The sequence below is a fragment of the Oryza glaberrima genome, chromosome 4, assembly GCF_000147395.1.
Source record: "Oryza glaberrima chromosome 4, OglaRS2, whole genome shotgun sequence".
NCBI lineage: Eukaryota > Viridiplantae > Streptophyta > Magnoliopsida > Poales > Poaceae > Oryza > Oryza glaberrima.
Window position 1 is genome coordinate 15248302 of NC_068329.1, and position 19780 is coordinate 15268081.

Below are 19780 nucleotides of genomic sequence, written 5' to 3' on the forward strand. Positions count from 1 at the left end.
GTGGGTTTCACGCCCTCAACGCGCACGGGTTGGAGGAGTCCTTATCCATTGCCTCAAGGGTACAAACGTAAATTCATATTCCCTAAAACCTTTTTTTTATTTCCTTTTATATTTCTTTAACACAAAACGTGGGACCCACCAAACGGCGGTTACAAGTAGGGGTAGACGGCTGATTCAGATTCAAAAAGTAAGGGTAAAACTGCAAACCCTAAAAAGTAAGGGTAAAACAGCAATTGGGATTGAAAGTAGGGGCATGGATGCAATTGTCCCTAGATTTATCTATAAAAGAAATCGTCTTCCCATACCTGGGCCCACCTGCACTGTTGGCTTGTACGTACGTACATACGTACGTTTCTTACGTTTACTCCCTCCTCTAAATTCTTTTCCCTCTTTTTTACCTATTTCTTTTCCTTTTTCACGCTTTCAGAAAAGCAAAAATTCTATGTTAAAGAAATAAGCAAATATAACATCTAAATCAAAAAACTAATATTTGATCTGCTTATGTCTTTTATCTTTTGATTATTTTGTATTTAAAAACTCATCCACTTTAATTCACCTTTAAGAATAAATATCTCACATTAATTAGGGCTACATCTTCCGACTTTTGCGTGCTACTTAAGAAATTATAGAATTATAAAAATAATTATATATATTTTATCATCGTACATACCTTGATAAAAAATAATAGATATAATAAAAGTAATATGAACATAACTTTGAGCAATATTAAAAAAATAAGACCCCCATTCTAACACAACTAAAAGTCAAAATAACATTATTAGATTATTAGATTTGTAGTGTGCTCCTAACAAAAAAATGATTTTGTAACATCCTGAAAATGTGTCATTTTCTAATCTTGCATCATGCTGGTTCTTATGTTCGTAATAACCTTCTAAACCTAGGAAAATATAATAAGCGCGACCTCCTAAAACTAACTCGCATAAAACATCTCTGGTATTTAATCCCTTTTGTGTTTTTCATTTAAAAACATATTTGGTATTTCTTGTTGGAATTCTATTTTCGAATATTAAACCTTCTTTCGTCTAAAACTCTTTTATTCAAATTTAGTTTGAAAACCATTTTTACTATTATGAATTATGGTCCGAGAAATCCTCCAATTTTGCCCTTGAACCTAAACCAAAGTAATTCCAATCTCATTGGAATTAATTGTTAGCCTGTCCTTTGATCTTAAGCCCATCCTTTGATTCTCGATCCAAATATCCAAATTTCTCCTTTTGATCTAGCCACCAATTTAATCTTTGTGGCTTGATTTCCTCTTCAGCACAAGAATAGTATTATTTTAAATATTGTGAATAATTGCTCTTGTGCTAAGAAAATTCCAACTTATACTCTTCATTCAACTTTCTCCTTTAGCCACAAATATGCATCACACCAATTTTAGAATTCAAATCCTATTTATTGCCTTCAACTAATTCCCTTCAATATTCCCAAAAATATTTTGAGGAATATTATTAACTTCCCTTCCTATTTGAGTGCTTCCAAATAAATTCCCTCAAACTCCACCTCTAAATATTGCACTCAAATAAATTAGAAAATCTCTTTTGTGAATTCTTTCCAAATTCAAATTCTTTGCAAAACCTAGTTATCCAAATCAAGTATTCAAATTAGACTTCTTTCTTTTTGTCATCGGGCCGAAACTCCATTCTTTCTTCCTTTTTGGCCCAATCCCTTTTCTTTTATCTTATATTTTCCTCCTCCTTCTTGGGCTGCCGGCCCAGCTAAGCCGAGCCGGCCCAAACCAGCCCACACCACCAGCCGAGCCGCCTCCTCCTCCTGGTGCGCGTGCCGTGCACGGCGCATGCCGCCGCCAACTCCTCTTCCGTCGTCGCTAAGAAACGAAGCCGGCGCCGTCTCCTTCTCCTCCACTCCACCGACATCGTGACCCTCTTTCCCTCCTCCTCCAAACCGCCTTCTCTCCCTATAAATAGCCGGCCACCCCTCCCCTTTTCCACACAAAAACCGAGTTCCAGCTCTCTCTCCTCCCCATGGCCGCCACCACCCGATCTCCCTCACCGGAGCCTCGCAAGCCAAACCATCGCGCCATCATGTTCGTCTCGACGAGGTGATTCCATTTTTCCTGTTTCCCCCTTCTCCCCCACCCCATAGCAATCACCACAGCCACTTCTTTTGCCGCCGGAGATAAGCTCTTCTACTCGCCGTTCCGGCCATCTCCCTCGCTCTCTCCGCCAGCCACCGCCGTCCTCGGGTGCGTCGTGCTCGGGAACATGTGTGGCCGCCGACGTCGTCACACTTTTGCCACTGGAAGCCCGGCGCCCCGCTCACCCTCTCCTCTCTCTTCTCTCGGCTCACTGTGAAGCAGAGGAAGAAGAGAACGAAGGAAGAAGAAGAAGAGGAGAAAGAAAAAGAAAAGAGAAAAAGACTGACAGGTGGGCCCCTACAGTACTATTTCTCAATTTCTAGATTTAATTCAAAATCCAATCTTTAGAAGCCCATATTTCCTAAACCGTAGATCCGATTCCAGTGAACTTTGGACCTAAATTCATCTAAATTCAAACTCTTCATTTTGATATCAAATTTGCTATTTTAAGATTTTATTTGAATTTCCTTAATTTATTCAAATACCATTTGAATAAATATTTGATTTAATCTTATTTACAATTTAAACTTATATTTGCCTTTCAAATGTTTTCTTTTATTTCCAAAATCCCCTTTAGCCACTAAAAAGCCGCCGGTTGGAACTTTGCGCCTTCCATGGGGACGTTTGCGCGGTCTACGGACCTCAACGTCGGACCGTTGGTTGTAAAGCCCGGCATAAACCAAACCCAAGGTCGAAGTGCTGCTCCTAGCACCCCACGCCTTGATGCGTATAGCGGTTGAAGCTTCACTATCCCCTCGACCTCCATTGCACGCCGCATAGTTAGCTCTCGGGCTCTGTGTGATCCAAGCCGCTCCGCCGCCACTCACGGTTGTCGGAGTAACACTTCCACCCCACTAAACCTGCACCCACCTCCTATTCTTCTAGCCGATATGTTGTCTATCGACACGGCTAGAAATGATACCAAACCTAGTCGTCATGCTGTCCAACTCTAGCGACGACTAGCAAACACCTAAAACCCTAGCCGATATTTATCCTACCTCGATATCGGCCTAAACAACTAAATCCTAGCCACTATTCTATCAAAGCCAACCTTGACCCATATTAGCCACATGCATATTTAACCATATTAACTATCTAATATATTTCCTATCGTCCAAACCACGAGAGCCTCCACATAAAATATAGAGCCTAGCCAATATGCTATCCTACTCCATAATCGACTCCCATATAACTAAACCCTAGGTATTATACTACCTAAACCTATCGCTAACAAATATTAGCCCAACAATCCCTATACCCTATAAAGGAGATAGGTTATACCCTAAACCCTAGCCCTCTTAATCGTTTGTCGTTTTCTTGTTATTCTATGGCTTTTTATTGAATTTGGATCTTCCTCTTCTACAGTAAAGTCTGTTATATTTTGGATGGCAACCTGTGGTATTTCAAGGATCGTATAATCAGGTTGCCTATCTCAGATTTATTTGCGTTGGAGCAAGGCAAGTTATTATTCCTCCCCTTTGAGCATTATTATCCTATATTCTATATCTCTATTATTCCATGCATTAGCCATTCATGATTTTAAATGCATAACTTGAACATATAGCAAACCAGATATATGCTAGATTTTTGCTTAGCCCTGCCTAGTTAGACTGCATAAAATATAATGAACTTAGATTGGGACAGTACGGTAGAAATGGTTGATTTCCGGGTGGCTAGTACTGTTCCAACCGACATAAGACTGCCAAGTACATGTGAAGAACATACGAGTACGACCGCAATTCTCGTATGGGCATAGACCTAGCTGATTAAGTTATCTAGCAAAAGTGGTACCTCTGTATAGTGGTTCTTCTTAAGTCCTCGCGCAGGAGGCAAATTTATGCCGCGAAGGGCAATTGTGATATTTACCGAGGCGCAGGTAAATATATGAGATGAATTGTGATATCACGAACTGTTTGTAAACCCTGATTGCGATGACATGGTGTCATACAATCAGTTCTCTCTAAAGGCCTCGGGAACGCCAGAACTCCTCTCGCTGCTGATAACGTTACGTTCAGAGCGCATGAGGACTAGAGTTCATGGAACAGGTACCACTGATGTTAGTGACCGAAAAGCTTTGCCATGACAAGGCTAATGTGTTTGGCACGTCATGGATTGCGGGTAAAGCGTACATCTACTGCAGTATGAATATTATTAAAACTATTCGAATAGCCGTGCTCGCGGTTATCGGGCATTGGGACTCACAATGGCATCTTGGTTAGAAACATAATTTCAAACTTTATTAAATACTGTTGCATTTAAAACATTATAGACTTTCCTTCTACATTCTCTGCTTTCTGCAAGTAAATCTAACCCCACTCAAATACTACTATTTCATGCATTCATTATTGATTAATATAATAGCTTGCTGAGTACGTTGTACTCACCCTTGCTTCAACCCCTCTTTTTCAGAGTCTATTTGGAGTTTTTGCCAAAGCTGGGAGTTCAAACACATAAGTTAGTTCCCTTTAAACCTAGTCTTCAAGTCTAGTATAGTTAGATGGTTTAATTCTATAGTAAAACGGCAGAGTTGAGTCATCGTATAGCTTCTGCTGTAATAGTTAGCCACAAACTTGTAAATGTCCTATTATTTTATATAAAGATATCTCCTTTGGAGTCTTGACTAAATGTATGCGATGAAGATCCAGATTGTTGAACCTGTATCAATCTACTGATCCAGGGCTTGATACAGTTAAACATGTCGGTTTCTGAATTGTTAGTTTTGGGACCCGACACAACATCATCTACAATTCATTGAATTCTACAAATCTCATCCAATCATCTCCCTTCACATTATTTTTCACAACATTTTTAACACATATATATATATATATATATCCATTATTTTTATAATACTTAACATATATTCATCCATATAATCAAAGTGCGGCATATCATATTTTATTTACAATCTTATACAGAGTCTACTCAATTACTTCTCTCTCTGAACATAGTTTGACAAACCAGTTTTATTTATTGTTAATAACTAATATATATTTTTTACTTTTAGCTCTATTATTAAAAATATTAAAAGTTACTTAGTAGTTTCTGTAGCAAACAGCGGGGAATTACCTAGTATAAATAATAATCACACTTTCAAATAAAATCAAATTATCTCAAAAAATAGTTTTACTTGTCACAGGCAAATTATATCTTATTTTCGCTCTTGTCAAATTTATCTATTCCCTCTACTTCAAAGTACAGACATTTTTTAGAGTTTTAGTGGAAATAAGGGCCTGTTTGGATGTATTTTAGTCCCTATCACATAGGGGTAAAAACAGTACGAAAACGGACGGAAATCATCTTTATCATTTTCCTTTTCATATTTTTTCGGAATCGGAAACCCCGGATACGAAAACGGAATCGAATATTATCGAAATCGAAAACAGAGCGAAAACGAACCGGTGCGAATACGGTAACGAAAATTTATCGGAATAAAAAAACGCCTCAAACTAATAAATCCAATTATCAAGTCGCAACGGTCAATAATTCACCATAAAACACAATCATATAAGTCCAATTGTTAAGTATCAACAGTACATCACAAAACACAATCTATGGAATAAATTAGTAATGCTGTTGATAAATCCTAATGCAGGGAAAAAATATTCTTATGTAATTTTAGATTTGCATAAAAATATTTTTTAAAAAATAGCAGCCAAACACCATGGTATTCACTATTCAGTGCTTAAAAAAAGAATCCAGGGTATTTTGTGATTTTTGGAAATTCTGAGGAAAATTCCAGAAATTCTGAGGAAAGTTTCTGACCGATTCCGAGTTCCGACGAAAACTGCCCTTATCATTTTCGATTCCATTTCCGAGAAAATATTTTTGAATTCATTTCCATTTCTGAAAAATTCCGAAAAATTCTGACTGGCAGATTCCATTTTCGAAAATAGTTCAAGAATCCGGAAAGTTTCCGTACCGTTTCACCCCTACTGTCACATCGGATGTTGGGACACTAGTTAGAAGTATTAACAAAACCCATCCCATAATCCTGGACTAATTCGCGAGATGAATCTATTTAGCCTAATTAATCCATTATTAGCCTATGTGATGCTACATTAAACATGTGCTGATTATGGATTAATTAGGCTTAAAAATTTGTCTCGTGAATTAGCTCTCATTTACGCAATTAGTTTTGTAGGTAGTCCTTGTTTAATACTCTAAATTAGTGTCCATATATCTGATATGACACGACTAAAGTTTAGTCCGTGGATCCAAACATCACCTAAGGTTGAGGTGAACAACGATTATATATGATTGGGTGAGATGAGAAAGTAAGTGCGGAAATTAAATGAGAGACATTAAAGATGAGACAGAGTATTCCACCCCATGGGACAAGCCATCATCACCCAAAAAGACGGGGAACATGTGTCAAGTGACGTACGGTTTTTGTTTAAAGCGGATAAAATTGATTGGAGCAAGAGATGATTGAACAGAATAGAGCGAATGGATGAGTTTCTCATTGATCAATAGTACATTTATACAATGTGAAGCAGTGGCAACCGCAGGGGCCGCGATGTTCGTCGGTTGTTGAGAGGGGCGCCAAAGGGAGAGAGAGGAGCGATCTCCTCTTCTCTACCGGTTAGATTAGGAACCGTTGTTCCTATTTACTTGGGTGGATGAGATCACCCGTAGTTTCTTAACACTCCCCCTTGATTGAATCAACCTGTGATCATTGCTCATTTATTGTTCCAGATATCTGTAAAGATAATCTTAGAAATACTTATAGTTAGTTAAATACATCACGTAAAACTCCTCAAAAACCCAGTGGGAAAAATAAGGAGAGAACCGTGATATATAATTGACTATTTTTAGATCTCTATGAGTAAAGCTCATAGTATAATCCAAAAATAGTATAATGTCTACAATTATCATTTAGTAAAAACCCCAGTGGGGAAAAACAAAAATGATAAGACATATAACTTATGTTGATATTACATCGTTAAAAACTTTGGATGAGAAAACCTAAAGGGTAAAACTCATACAAAGGAAAAAGAGTATAATATAACGAAAATAGGTTATTTTCTAGAGATAGGTACTCCCCCTGAATCATTCAAATTTTTAAGTCGTCTCATACCAATTCCTTCGACACATTTAAAGAATGTGGAGTATGGCAGAGATTTTGTGAATAAATCAGCAAGATTATCGCATGACTTATTTTGCAAGATGTTTATCTCTCCATGTTGCTGAAGCTCATGGGGATAAAATAATTTAGGAGCAATATGCTTAGTAATGTTGCTCTTAATATAACCAGTTTCCATCTGAACAACACACGCGGCATTATCTTCATAGATAAAGGTAGGTCATTTTAGTAAACCAATACCACAAGATGTTAATATGTGGTTAATCATTCTGCGAAGCTGTTGACAGTCGTTAGTGATCAGTTCGACCGTCAATATTACCAAAATAGAGGAGAACTAGTTATGCTTGCAATGCATATTTGTGTTAGAATAATAATATTCCATTAGTATTAGGTTTACTCTTCTTTTACAGATAATAACCATAAAGTAGAGGAGAATCGACCATCGAATCAGACGATAAATCAATCGAACAATGTCGAGAATCAGACTTATGTATGAATGGGCTAAGAACTCAGAATTGACACGATGAATTGGGCCAAAATTCACAAGTCTGCGCAGAGAAGCAATAGAGGAGGCCGCTAGCCAAAACCTGAGCTGGTTGGGCTGGCCCCTGGTTCGGCCGAACCTCCCGCAGCGCCAATGGATGCAGGGTTTTGATGGACGGCTGGGATTGCTCCCCAATGGCGGTTGGAGGGTATTACCGACCTTTCCAATTGTCATAACCGTCATTACCTGCCTATAAAAGGAGCTCCTCTTCTCACTTCACTCACACACCTCAATCAAAGCTCTCTCATATTCTCTCAAGTTCACTTTAGTGTTCTTAAGCTAGTTGAATCGGAATAGAGTAGAAATCGGAGTCCGGAAGCCTTCGGAAGAGTTCGGGTATGGCTCTAGTAGCTTTCCTTTCCTCTTTTATAAGCTTTGTACTTTTATTAGAATACTCTTCTTTATACATTTATAGTATTGAAATACTTTCTGAGTATATGAATGCCAACTTTATGTTCATGTTATACTGATTATACTGCTAGCTTATCTGGGAGATGCATAGGCACGGGTATAATGTTTGCTTATGCAATTACATCTTTTGTCATGACGATGATATTAGAATATTATCTGGTAGTTTAGGCGTGGTGTCTAGATTACGGGATATCATTATTTGGGGTTATATGCTGCGGATGAGAGGTGGGCCGCTGATGGTGACAGCTCAGTACGGGTATTCTCCGCGCGTGTATATAGTCCTAAATTAATTTCCTGGGGAGGATACTCCTTCGTATTTAGCCCCGGTTGTATGGTCATGACAGGTTGTCGTAAGGAACTCGACAGTTAGGGATGGCTTCTCGAAGTACCAGGAAGGCATCGGATAGAGGGTATTAGCTAGTTAATCAGATAACTAGAATGTATATATACTATGTATACTAGAAGTATAGGAATAGATTCTCTTTCTATTTTCTTTCCACTTAGCTTAGGTAATTTAGGATGAGAATGAGTAGCTCCCTGCTTGTGTGTCACTCTACCCTTTGATTATCTTAATGTGCGCTTGCGGATGAGTTCTGTAACCATAATATACCAGGAGTATTTCTGCGCCATTGCTGGGAATTATATTTCTAGTAATGTCGTTAAGAAATACCAACAGAAGCCATACACATTCACGTGATGCCTCATATAATGCAATTATTTTAGAATGATTTGTGGAAGTGGCTACTAGAGTCTGTTTAGAAGACTTGCATGAAACAGCAGTTCCACCTTGTAAAAATACGAATCATGTTTGTGATCTGGCGTTGTGGGGATCAGATAGATAGCCAGCATTAGTATACCCAATTAAAGTTGAATCCTGATTCTTTTTAAAGAAAAGTCCAAGATCTCTTGTGCCATTAAGATATCGAAAGACATTCTTAACTCCAGTCCAATGGCATTTGGTAGGAGTAGCGCTGTATCTTGCTAATAGATTTACCGAGAAAGCAATATCTGGCCTCGTACTATTTGCAATATACATAAGTGCGCCAATAGCACTAAGATATGGAAAATCAGGTCCAAGCACATCGTCACCATCTTCCTTTGGTCTAAATGGTTCTTTCTCCATGTCTAGTGATCACCATAGGGGTTTTGGAAGGATATGACTTGTCCATATTGAATTTCTCCAAAATTTTCTGGGTATATGCACTTTGGTGCACAAGGATTCCAGAAGGTAAATGCTCAAGTTGAAGCTTTTGTAGACCACGTCGAGGGAGGGGGCAACGTCCTGTGTTGGAGCCTGGAAGGGTGTTGAGGTCAGGGTGTCGGGCGAAGAGGACTCGCTTGTCAGTGAAGGCCCCAAATATCTTCACTCCTCCCCCCTTGGTGATAATTCGGGAAGGCCTCTTCTTCCTAGCGAAACCCTCTTTTTCTGCGCCGTGCTGGCAATCGTCGCGAGGGTCTTTGCCCCTCAAGGTCCTGCTGGCGAAGAGGCGATGATCTCGATTGCGGCGACGGTGTCCGGGTGATCCAGGCTTGGACTGTAACCATGGGACTGATCATCCTGTTCAGCCACATCCTCATTCTCATCCTCTTCCTCTTCATCCCCCTCTTCGTCGTCCGCGTCCTTCACAACGGCTCTCTACGCTTTTTCGGTGAGGGAATGTCGGCTTTGGTGGATCGGCAGGATTTGCTTCGACCCCCCAGTGCGACCTTCGCAACGGCTCTCTTACGCTTTTTCGATGACCCAGCTCCGTTGTCGATCACAACAACCTTGACCGGGTTCGCTCGGGCAGGCAAGTCGCCATCAAAAACTTGGTTCGCGCGGTCGCTGGTCTGTCGCGAGAGCAATAGACCATACTCTCATTTGGTCAAGTCGTCGATAATCTATTTCGCCTCTGTTTCGGCCTCTACTAGCAACCGCACTGTTAAAGCTAAACATGGAAGAAAATGATGTGTCAAGCGTCAATCGGGTCGCGAAGCTAAAAAAGGGGGTGTGATGGCGAAGTAATAAAAAAGAACAGAGCGAAGAAGAAAACGTACTGTTGGCACCCGTAGGTAAGATGAGACGAGGGAGACCGTAAACTTCCTCGTTTGCATCAAGCGAAAACAACCAGTCTCGGGACAGGGGGCAAATATGAAACAGGCAAAAATTCTTCAACAAGGTCGTGGGTACTTAGCCGGAGGGCGACCTTGCGAAGAAGTATAAACCTCGGTTCCAACGTACCGTCCACCTTGACATTTGGCTTCAGTTGGCCTTCGCTCGATCGGAACCGGCCGCGTAGGGAATGTTGTGGTAGAACCACTTTTGCATCCAATGGCGATCCCACTTTGGCATTGAAGCAGGAACAGGCCATTCATCCGACCATTCCTGTCGAATGATGAAGTTGACGCTGCCAAAGACCGTCTTCTTCGGCTCGGCTAGCGTCTTCACCATCTTGGAAAGAAGGGTGGCGGTGAAGATAGCACCGAACAGCTCTGCTGTCGGGGCGAAGCCTGCATTATGGCACACCCAGTCGAACACCACAATCCGCGCTAGGGCGGAAGGACTCAACTGGGGGAGCTTGATCTCGTAGAGTTGGAGAACATCCAAAAGGAAATCGTCGCACGGGAAGCGAAGCTTGGCGTCGTAGAACGCGGAGAAGACCAGCATTCGCCCATCACCCGGAGACGGAACCAGAGCTTCACCCGATACGAAGCCTTGCCCTGCCCTGGAAACTACCAGGGAGGCAAGATCTGATTCCTTGACGAGAGACTTGCCAAGGAAACAAGAGAGGTCTTCGCCAAGGCACCCTATATCAGGGGCGATCACGGTGGCCTTAGCAGGCTTACGCGGTGCCGGAAGCAGGGTGAAAGGCTGCAAATGGCCAAGGCTACGGGGCGAAGGGACATGCGCGACGGCCGAACATGGAAGAGAATGGAGTGAGGGCACTGAGAGCAGATGCGTTGAAATGAGAATGACCGTGGTAAAAATGAAAGTGACCTGGGGGAGGGGGAATATATAACCCCGATTGTGCGATTGTTCGGCTACCAGCCAATGGCGTCCAGACACGTGGCGTCCTTGCGGGGAGGGAGTGGTAACTTCCCCCTCCAGATGGGCCGAACAGTAAAAGACCGCAGGAACAGTGTAACATGGCCCAAAATTAATTAAAAAAAACACACGCACAGAGAGAGAGAGTCTTTCAGAACATTCGACCTAACTCACAAAAAAATAACAAGTTTCAAAGCTTTGTAGGCCAACAGATGTTTCGGCAGGAATACCGGCCGAAACGCCTCATGCCATACCACATATTTGCATAGTCTCGGCCAAAGCTCTCTACTCACCCCTGCCCGTGAGGGGATTGTTGGAGGCATGCCATAAGGGCCTTTGACCGGACCTACTGAAATTATCGGATCTACAAGACAACGACTAAGTTAAAGGGTTTCGCCTGGACGAGAAGTCGCGGGGCGAAGCAGAAGGAGTTCGCCCGAAGGAATGATACCTTCGACAAAGGGCTTAAGGAGCATTGCGACCCAAGAAGGTCGTTCTCCACTCATGGGCCGGCCCAAGGAGCCCACCTGCGGGCCCATAGCTGGAATAGACACTATATGCCATCATTAATGTCCCTATCATAAGGGCACCCATATAAATTTCCTTTTACACATTAAACCCTAGAGTGCATGAGCTTGTATTGAGACTATAAATAGCCCCCTAGGGGCATGTAATGGGGGGATCCCAAAAAAATTTCATCAATTAATACATTGTTTTACTGTTCAATCATCCCACTAAGAGAACCACATCCTTCGACGTGAAGCTATTGTCGTTTCGACAATAGAGTAGGTTACAATTTAGGACTTAGAGTTGGACTATGTATAGGAATAGAGTAAAAGTCGGACTCTATCCTAGTAATTCTCTTAAATAGAAGGGCGGACCTATTGTAACCGCATATGGCGACTTAGCATAGCGAGAGGGAGCGGCTGCCGGCGGCGTCTGACAAGGGGTCGTTGTAACTCTGATACACTGTAATATGCTAGATCGGGGAGAAGTGCCCCGAGGACTCAGGTTTCGGCTGAACCTCGTTAACAAATATTATGCCTCGGTGTCGTTATCGTGTTTGGATCTTCCATGGTGTTTCTTCCGTGTTTTGTTAGCGTTGGTGATTTCGGGATCGGTTTTATAACATGGTTGATATACGCCCTCCTCTATGTAACATTGTAAGTTGATTAAGACCATCTGACAAAGTAAAAACAAAGTGGAAGTGATGTGGCATTGTTTGAGTGAGGCATCCCTAGGAGGACACCACCTGCTCTAGAACATCCAACTTTGGATTCAACTCCAATTTTGCAAGAAAACACTACTAAAATTTTCAACTAGCTTGCACAGAAAAGTTAAAACTGAGCAAAACGACACAGCAGAATCTAGTTCGATTATCCAATAAATCGCATAAAACTTGTCCATTATTAGAGCAAACAGGTGTACACATAGTATCCTCTTTGTGAGGATAGATTTAGATGCACAAAACATGCATGAACACACACAATATAATACCAAACCCTTGTTACTACTTGGTAAACATAATTTCATGTGTTATACTATATAGCAAATAACACAAACTCTCACCTCTCACCGCAAGTCATGTGAACTTGAAGAAGTTGCATGCATCAGCTTTGTTGGATTATCAATTGCCAAAGCATGATGTATAGGTGCAGGTCCTGTAGGAAGAAGAGGTTGTATCTCATCATTGCTTTCTAGAATAGTATTGAATGATCTCAGTCTTTTGTTTCGCAGTAATTGTAATGTCATCTCCACTTGCTTCATAGATGGTCTTTCTTCACCTCGAAGCCTTAAGCACTCCTCAGCAAGAGAGGCAACAGTGTTAATCTCATCCTCTGATGCTTCTTCAAGAACTTGACAGGAAATCATCTCTATGATGGGCATTTCCTTTAACCCCCATAGAAAGTAATTAGACAAGCTTGTTGTTGATCCAGAATCACTTGTAAAAATTGGCTCCTTCCTAAGAAGCAGCTCTACAAGAACAACACCAAAACTATAGACATCACTCTTCTCATTTAGTTCCCCAGTATAGTAATACTCAGGATCTAAATAACCAAACGTTCCTTGCACATTTGTAATGACATGTGTTTGGTTGATAGGAATCAATCTTGATGCACCAAAATCCGAAACTTTCGCAGTGTAGTTCCCGTCCAATAGTATATTAGATGATTTCACATCTCGGTGAAAGACTGATATTGTTGCTGCAGAATGGAGGTAATACAAAGCTCCTGCAGCTTCTGCAGCAATCCGCAAACAATCATCCCAGGATAATGAGAACTTATCATTACTCGGATTAGAATGAATAATACTGAATAGTGAACCATTGGGGACAAAGTCATACACAAGAAGAGGGACTTCAGTTTCAAGGCAACATCCATGGAGTTTGACGATATTGCGATGATTAATCTGACACAGTATTGCAACTTCATTGATGAACTGATTAATCTCTTCTTCCTGAATGATCTTTGGATTTTTTATAGCCACCACACGTTGGTCAGATAAGATTCCCTTATATACTGTACCATGCCCTCCAGTACCTAGTATACGCATAGGATCGAAGTTGTTTGTTGCCTTCTTCAGCTCATCCAATGAGAAAATCTTTGTACTATCACTAGCATCTTCATCCGAAGACATTAGTTGTTCTAAAAGAAGGCCTTTGTTTTTCAGAAAATATTCCTTCCTTAGTTGCTTTTGGAGATCCCTTCGATGTTTACGGAGAAGGAACACCCCACACAAACTTAGAAGCAAAATTCCAAAGCCAACACCGAGACCAATAGCAATTCCTGCAAAAAATGTTCCCATAAGTCCCCTTCTAATTTTCTTTCATGAATCAGTTTACCGATAGATAATTTTGTTCCAACATTAGCTGAACCATGGGTACAAGATTAAAGTTTTGATGACTTGATGTTTGTTTATGCTGTCTAGTCTATCCCTAAGGCAACAAAAATGCTCATACACCACTTTCTAAAGAGGTTTGTATTTTGATTCCACTACTAAAAAATCATTTTCGGAAACACTCTCCTTTATTTTTGTTTGTGACAAAAAAAGCAAAAAAAAACCGCCTGTAAAAATGCAGGAGCTCCTGGTCACAGACCAAATGTGAATCAATTTTAAGAGGTGGTCACTAAAGACAACTTCCTCCGACCTCTTTTTTACAGCTGGTCGACTTAAGCATCCACCAATGAAAATTCACTTTTATATGTGGGAATTTAAGCCATTGGGTAAGAAAATCAATCTTTTTACAAGTGGGTGCTTAAGCCGTCCACTGGTAAAAATCATTCTTTTGAAAAAACACACACACACACAGATAGATATAGATATAGAGACACACACACACCTAACTTTCTCATATAAAGTGGAAGACAAAATTTGCATTAAAATTATAGATTTTAACAAGATCTTGACAACCTTTCGTCTATTGGCACAAATACCCGTTACATAAAAATCATTTTTTTACAAGAGTCACTTAAGTCGTCCACCGGTAAAAATCATTTGAAAAAACATATATATACATAATAACTTTCTCACATAAATTCAGTGGAAGACAAACTTTATATCAAAATTTTAGATTTTGACGAAATCTTGACAACCTTTTCATTTGAGATCATCTGTAGCCGCAAATATTTGTTACATGAATATCATTTTTCTTTTTACAAGCAGGTGCTTAAGCTGTCCACCGGTAAAATAGTTTTTTCAAAAGAAACACACACACACATACCTAACTTTCTCATATAATGTCAGTGAAAGACAAACTTTATATGAAAATTATAAGTTTTGATGAAATCTTGTCAACCTTTTCATTTAAGATCGTCTATAGGCGCAAATCTTTGTTACATGATCTCAGATCTATTTTTATAAAATCTTTGATATATGTCAAACTACCTCCGCTGAAGATATGCTCTACTCCCTCCGTCCCAAAAAAAACCAATTCTAGGTTTGAACATGGACACATGTGGGTTTTTTTTGGAACAGAGGGAGTACATCAAAGTGGTAAAGCTTGCTCTGATCTAAAACTCTGTAATTGTTGGCGTTTTCATTTAAAATCATTTAGAGAACCAAATAGAGGCATTACAAATTTCGGAGAGGTGAAGTCAAGTGAATAGCATCGATCTTAAATCCAAACAGCAAGTACTTGGCGAAAAATGGTAAAGGTGATGGGTGTGGACAGGGGTCTTGAGTTTGAATCCTATACACCGCTAATGTGATTACTTGCACGTGGAAATGGCTTATTTTCACAGTTGTTTAGTCACATGTGTTTGGTTTACCCCCCCCCCCCCCCCAATCAAAATCAATTTAGCCACTTGTGAAAATTGCTTTTCGTAGTGTTCATTGTGTGAACCTAATTTACTCTGTCCGGAGGAAAGTTGTTAGAGCAACCAAAAGAGTGGCAAAAATACCTAATGACAGGAAAGATAATAAAATTTGAACCCAATTAAATTAGATCGATGATGACGTAGTTCAATGCATGTTCAGATGAATCATTAAGGAATACTTCAAAAGATTATCGAATGTTAGTATAATCATGCATCCATAATTTATATATTGAAATGTGTGTGTGTGTGTGTATTGATGATGAAAAGATTGAAAGATTTGTGTGTACCGGTAGCGAGCCCTATGTGGCATGGTCCATCATAGGCATTGCCTCGTGTACCAAACTTGCAATTACAATCGTAGCCTCCATATTTATTAATGCATTTCCCATAACAAGGATACTTATTTGGTTCCTTGCATTCGTCAATATCTGCAACAAAGTTCCGGTATTTAAAAAAAGATGGAATTCAGTCTGATGCTTTGTTAAAATAGATGTACAATTTAGTGGATTGTGAGGATTAATTAAGCTCTGATAAAATATTTTCAATGGAGAAATTTGACGTATGACAAAACTGAATCATCTTATATTCTAGAACGGAGAGAGTATATTAATTTGATATTGACTGTCAACCAACATTAAATATAAAAAAAATTGCTTATGTTGAGTAGGTATTGTGTGCTCTGACGTTATGGATGTTTTATACCACCTACGAAGATATTCAATCATGTCTAGAGGATGCATGCATAAGGTTATGTTATGTGAGTAGTATTAATATTGTTTTTATTTCATCTCTCATTTACTAGTCATGACGTTATTTGTCATGCTTTTTTTTTCTCATCAATTTTCTCAACAATTAATGCCTAGAAGGATGGGATTGTATGCAACTTCACCTTGGCAGCTATCGGGATCCTCTGGCTTCAGGTAAGGATTTCCATAGAATCCTTTCGAGCAGTTGCAGATATAGCCTACTCCGTGGAGCGAGTTCACGCACTCACTGTTCCTGCTGATGCACATGTAATTTAACTTCTTTCGTGCTACATTGCAGGTATCGTTTCCGATGGCCCAATCCACGAGCAGCGGCGCCTGGCCATGGTAATGGTCGTTGAACGCTGATGAAACAGAGTAGTTTCGGGAGAAGTTGAAGCTGGATGCCTCCACGAGTGCCGCATAGCTGCAACGGCTTATGTTGTAGATCTCCGTCGTGTTGAAGCTCGAGTCAAATGTAACACCATAGGATTGGAGGGCCCCAGGGATAGCCATCTGGCAGCAACCTATTCCGATGCAGACGCTGTCGGTGAGCTTCATGAGGTCATTTGCCTTGCATGTGGCCGTACACCCGGTCGTTAACTCGCCGTCTACTATGAGGTAAGCGAGCGTTCGACACCCGATGGCCGTGAACTTGTTGCCGAAGTCGGATAATCTAAATGGTGTGCCCTTTAAGTTCAACAACCAGCTCATACTGTTCATCCCGCCAGAAGTACTATTGTAGCAATAGGTAGCTATGTCCATCCTCATTCGTACCTGACCTTCCGTCAGCGAGATGTTAAGCAGCTCCACGCCTTTGTAATACAGCTTGCCATCTCCTGTGGTGTTGCAGGTGAGCTTGAAGCCGGGCAGGGCGCAGGCAGGATCTAGGCCGAACGGGTAAGGGATCTCTACCCCGCCGCAGCTTCTCACGCAGATGGCTGCAGAGGCGGCCGAACAATATGCCGCGATCCCTCCGCAGCAGAGCCATAGTAGTGAAGCTAGCATGTGGAATGGCATGGATGATTTGTGAATCTTCTATTCTTCCACGCTGTTGTTCTGGGTAAGTTTCTTCGGAACCTATAGCTAGCTAAATATATATGAGTCGGGGATTCTAAATAATTCATAAGTCCAATTAGCTAGAGCTAGCTTGATCTTTCATAAATTCGTAGGAAACGACAGATCAAGCTACGCACAACCGTGTGATGCTTTGACTTGGACCTGTTCTACTTCTAGGCTTCTAGGTAGGTCTATGCATGCCCTCGCGTAATTCTACAGGTCTATGCAGAGAAGTAGATCTTACTAGATAACTGATTACTAATTCAAAGTTTCTAACTTGGCAATTTCCTATTAATTAGCTAGTCGAGTACTCAACAAATAATTTTTCAAAGGCACGTGTCAATAATTTTCATGATAAATATGCAAAGTCTATCATTTTGCAAGGATTTCTGATTTCTCCCATAAATAAATACTATGAAATAACATGTCTCACATCAAACAATTATTCATTGTGCATTTTACAAATGTGCTAAAGCAATGTAAAAAAGAGGGGGCGGGGGGGGGGGGGGGGGGGGAATTTTATGTTTCTCTATAATTATGACATCGATGGAATAAAGAAAGAGATATCTGTATTCGATCTCGATGGCTCCAGACAAAGAACGGTTGAGATTTATTTGTTGTGGAGAAACTATAAAAATATTCATAAGAAAATTCAAATAAGTCCAAACAATCTAATTTCAAACTTTGATAGAGTGTCCAATCTATCAACAAGACAAATCTAAAACCTCAGAATATTCCCTCTTATGGATGTTAATCGGATCGAGAAAATAAGTAAGGTATACACCGTTTGATATATTGCGATTGGTTCAAAGCTCCATTTGCATATTTAATTAGATTCAAAGTAATGTCTTGTGGAATCAATCAAACTCCATGTGGAACCGGCCGGTAAATCAAGAGGACCCTCTCATCAAAAAGGTAAACAAAGAATACTATATTTTTATTTATTTTTAATTTAAACATGGGAGGAGGTGTTGGCTGATATCTGTTAGGCACCCAGCGGCTGCTCCACGTGGCAAAGTAATATACGTGATCAGGTCTACTCGTTTTCTAAATTCCTCTGTCTCTCTATATAGTATATATGATTCTCAGTGACTAGAGACACGATACTATATTTCGTTTCTCTGCCAACCAAATATACATTGCCGTAACTCGAAAATATTAAAGAAGACGCGCGGAGCTTGCTTTGGAGTTTGGATACACCACCCTTAATTTTCATCGTTCTGTGCATGCGCATGGTTAATTCCCTGCGAGCTGAGCCTGTATTCATCTAGAGTTTGTTGCTGTTGCTTCAAAATAATTACAAAAATGGCCTTTTGAACTTGGCTCATCATTGCCCTTCTAAAAGAACTGTCAGTGTTTCTTTCCTTTTTTGTTGCTATCGGATCGTGAGAAAACCCGGAAGTACAACCGGCCGAAGCATGTATCAGACCATCCAAGTTAACGCGAAATGGCTGCCCCCTGTGCCCTCAAGCTCGAAAAACTCAATTTATCCGACCCCTTAAGAGGATATCCCCTTATTTTTGCATGTCATGTCATCAAAAAAATTTGAAAATAATTAGTAGGATAGATCAATATGTGATATGTCACTTCACAAACATGCAAATTCAATTTCAACTTGTCGAGGAGTGACCCTCTCTAACGGGAGATCGTGAGACCCCCCTTTTGTGAGTTCGGCCGGGGGAAGAGGCTCGCTTAGGGAGATTGTGTATCCGCCCTGATCCCTCCGCAATCACACACGGGCACCGGGGTTATACAGGTTCGGACCGCTATCGAGCGTAACACCCTACTCCTGTATGTGGAATTATGGATGAGTGTTACAAAGGTTCCTAAACTCCGGAGAGCTCGCCTGCCTTCTCTTCCTAGAGCTTAGGTCTATCGAGTATCGTCCCCTTTCTCGGTGGGTAAGGTCCTCCTTTTATAGCTCAAGGGGATACCACATGCACCGCCTCTACCTACTTTTCTATCGGGCGGGGACCCACCCTATCTTGATCGGATCTCGATCCGTGCCTTCGTTCAGAAGCTAAGCCTCAACTCGTCCTTGAGCGGGACCCAGCGCCGTCCCCCGCCTGACACAGGGGACAGTCCTGTTATTCTCTCATAAATGGGTGAAGACTTGTGACGACCGTCCTTCTCGTGGAGGGAGCTCCGAACCATGCCTCTGACAGGACGGGTCATACCTACCTCCACTCCGCCGAGGACAGAGGCGACGTGGGGGCACGGTTGCCCGTCCAGTCAGGTGTGACTGGTGACAGGCCGGTCACAGACCGGTCATTCCTGACTGACGTGCGTCAGTCGGGCGGCACCGTACCGCACATCTGCCCCTACCGCATTTAATGTGGCGAGGGGCAGTTGGGGCGCTGCACGCATTGATGGCGGTACAGTGTAGGTCCCTTCCCCGCTTGCTCCCCCCGCCACATGGCAGCTGGGCGGGGGCCTTGGGGCAAAACGGCGCAAGGGCCCGAGGGACATGACGTGGC

The 19780-nt window shown here is 41.2% G+C and overlaps 1 protein-coding gene across 1 annotated transcript; it reads right to left on the minus strand.

Annotated features, from left to right (window-relative positions):
- Positions 1-12757: 12757 nt before the first annotated feature.
- On the minus strand, positions 12758-17264 carry LOC127770807 (wall-associated receptor kinase 2-like). Its single transcript, XM_052296603.1, has 3 exons — positions 16391-17264; positions 15789-15929; positions 12758-13971 (listed from the first exon to the last, which is right to left on the minus strand). The coding sequence occupies exons 1-3, from the start codon at positions 17262-17264 to the stop codon at positions 12758-12760; spliced, it is 2229 nt and encodes a 742-aa protein (XP_052152563.1).
- Positions 17265-19780: the final 2516 nt, after the last annotated feature.

Bases quoted from the DNA above. Each gene is read 5' to 3' on its own strand.
- LOC127770807 (XM_052296603.1), bottom strand. From the start codon at position 17,264: ATGCCATTCCACATGCTAGCTTCACTACTATGGCTCTGCTGCGGAGGG. The intron at 15,930-16,390 runs GTGAAGTTGCAT...ACTTTGTTGCAG, and splicing joins GGATCCCGATAGCTGCCAAG to ATATTGACGAATGCAAGGAA. The intron at 13,972-15,788 runs GTACACACAAAT...CATTTTTTGCAG, and splicing joins CCACATAGGGCTCGCTACCG to GAATTGCTATTGGTCTCGGT.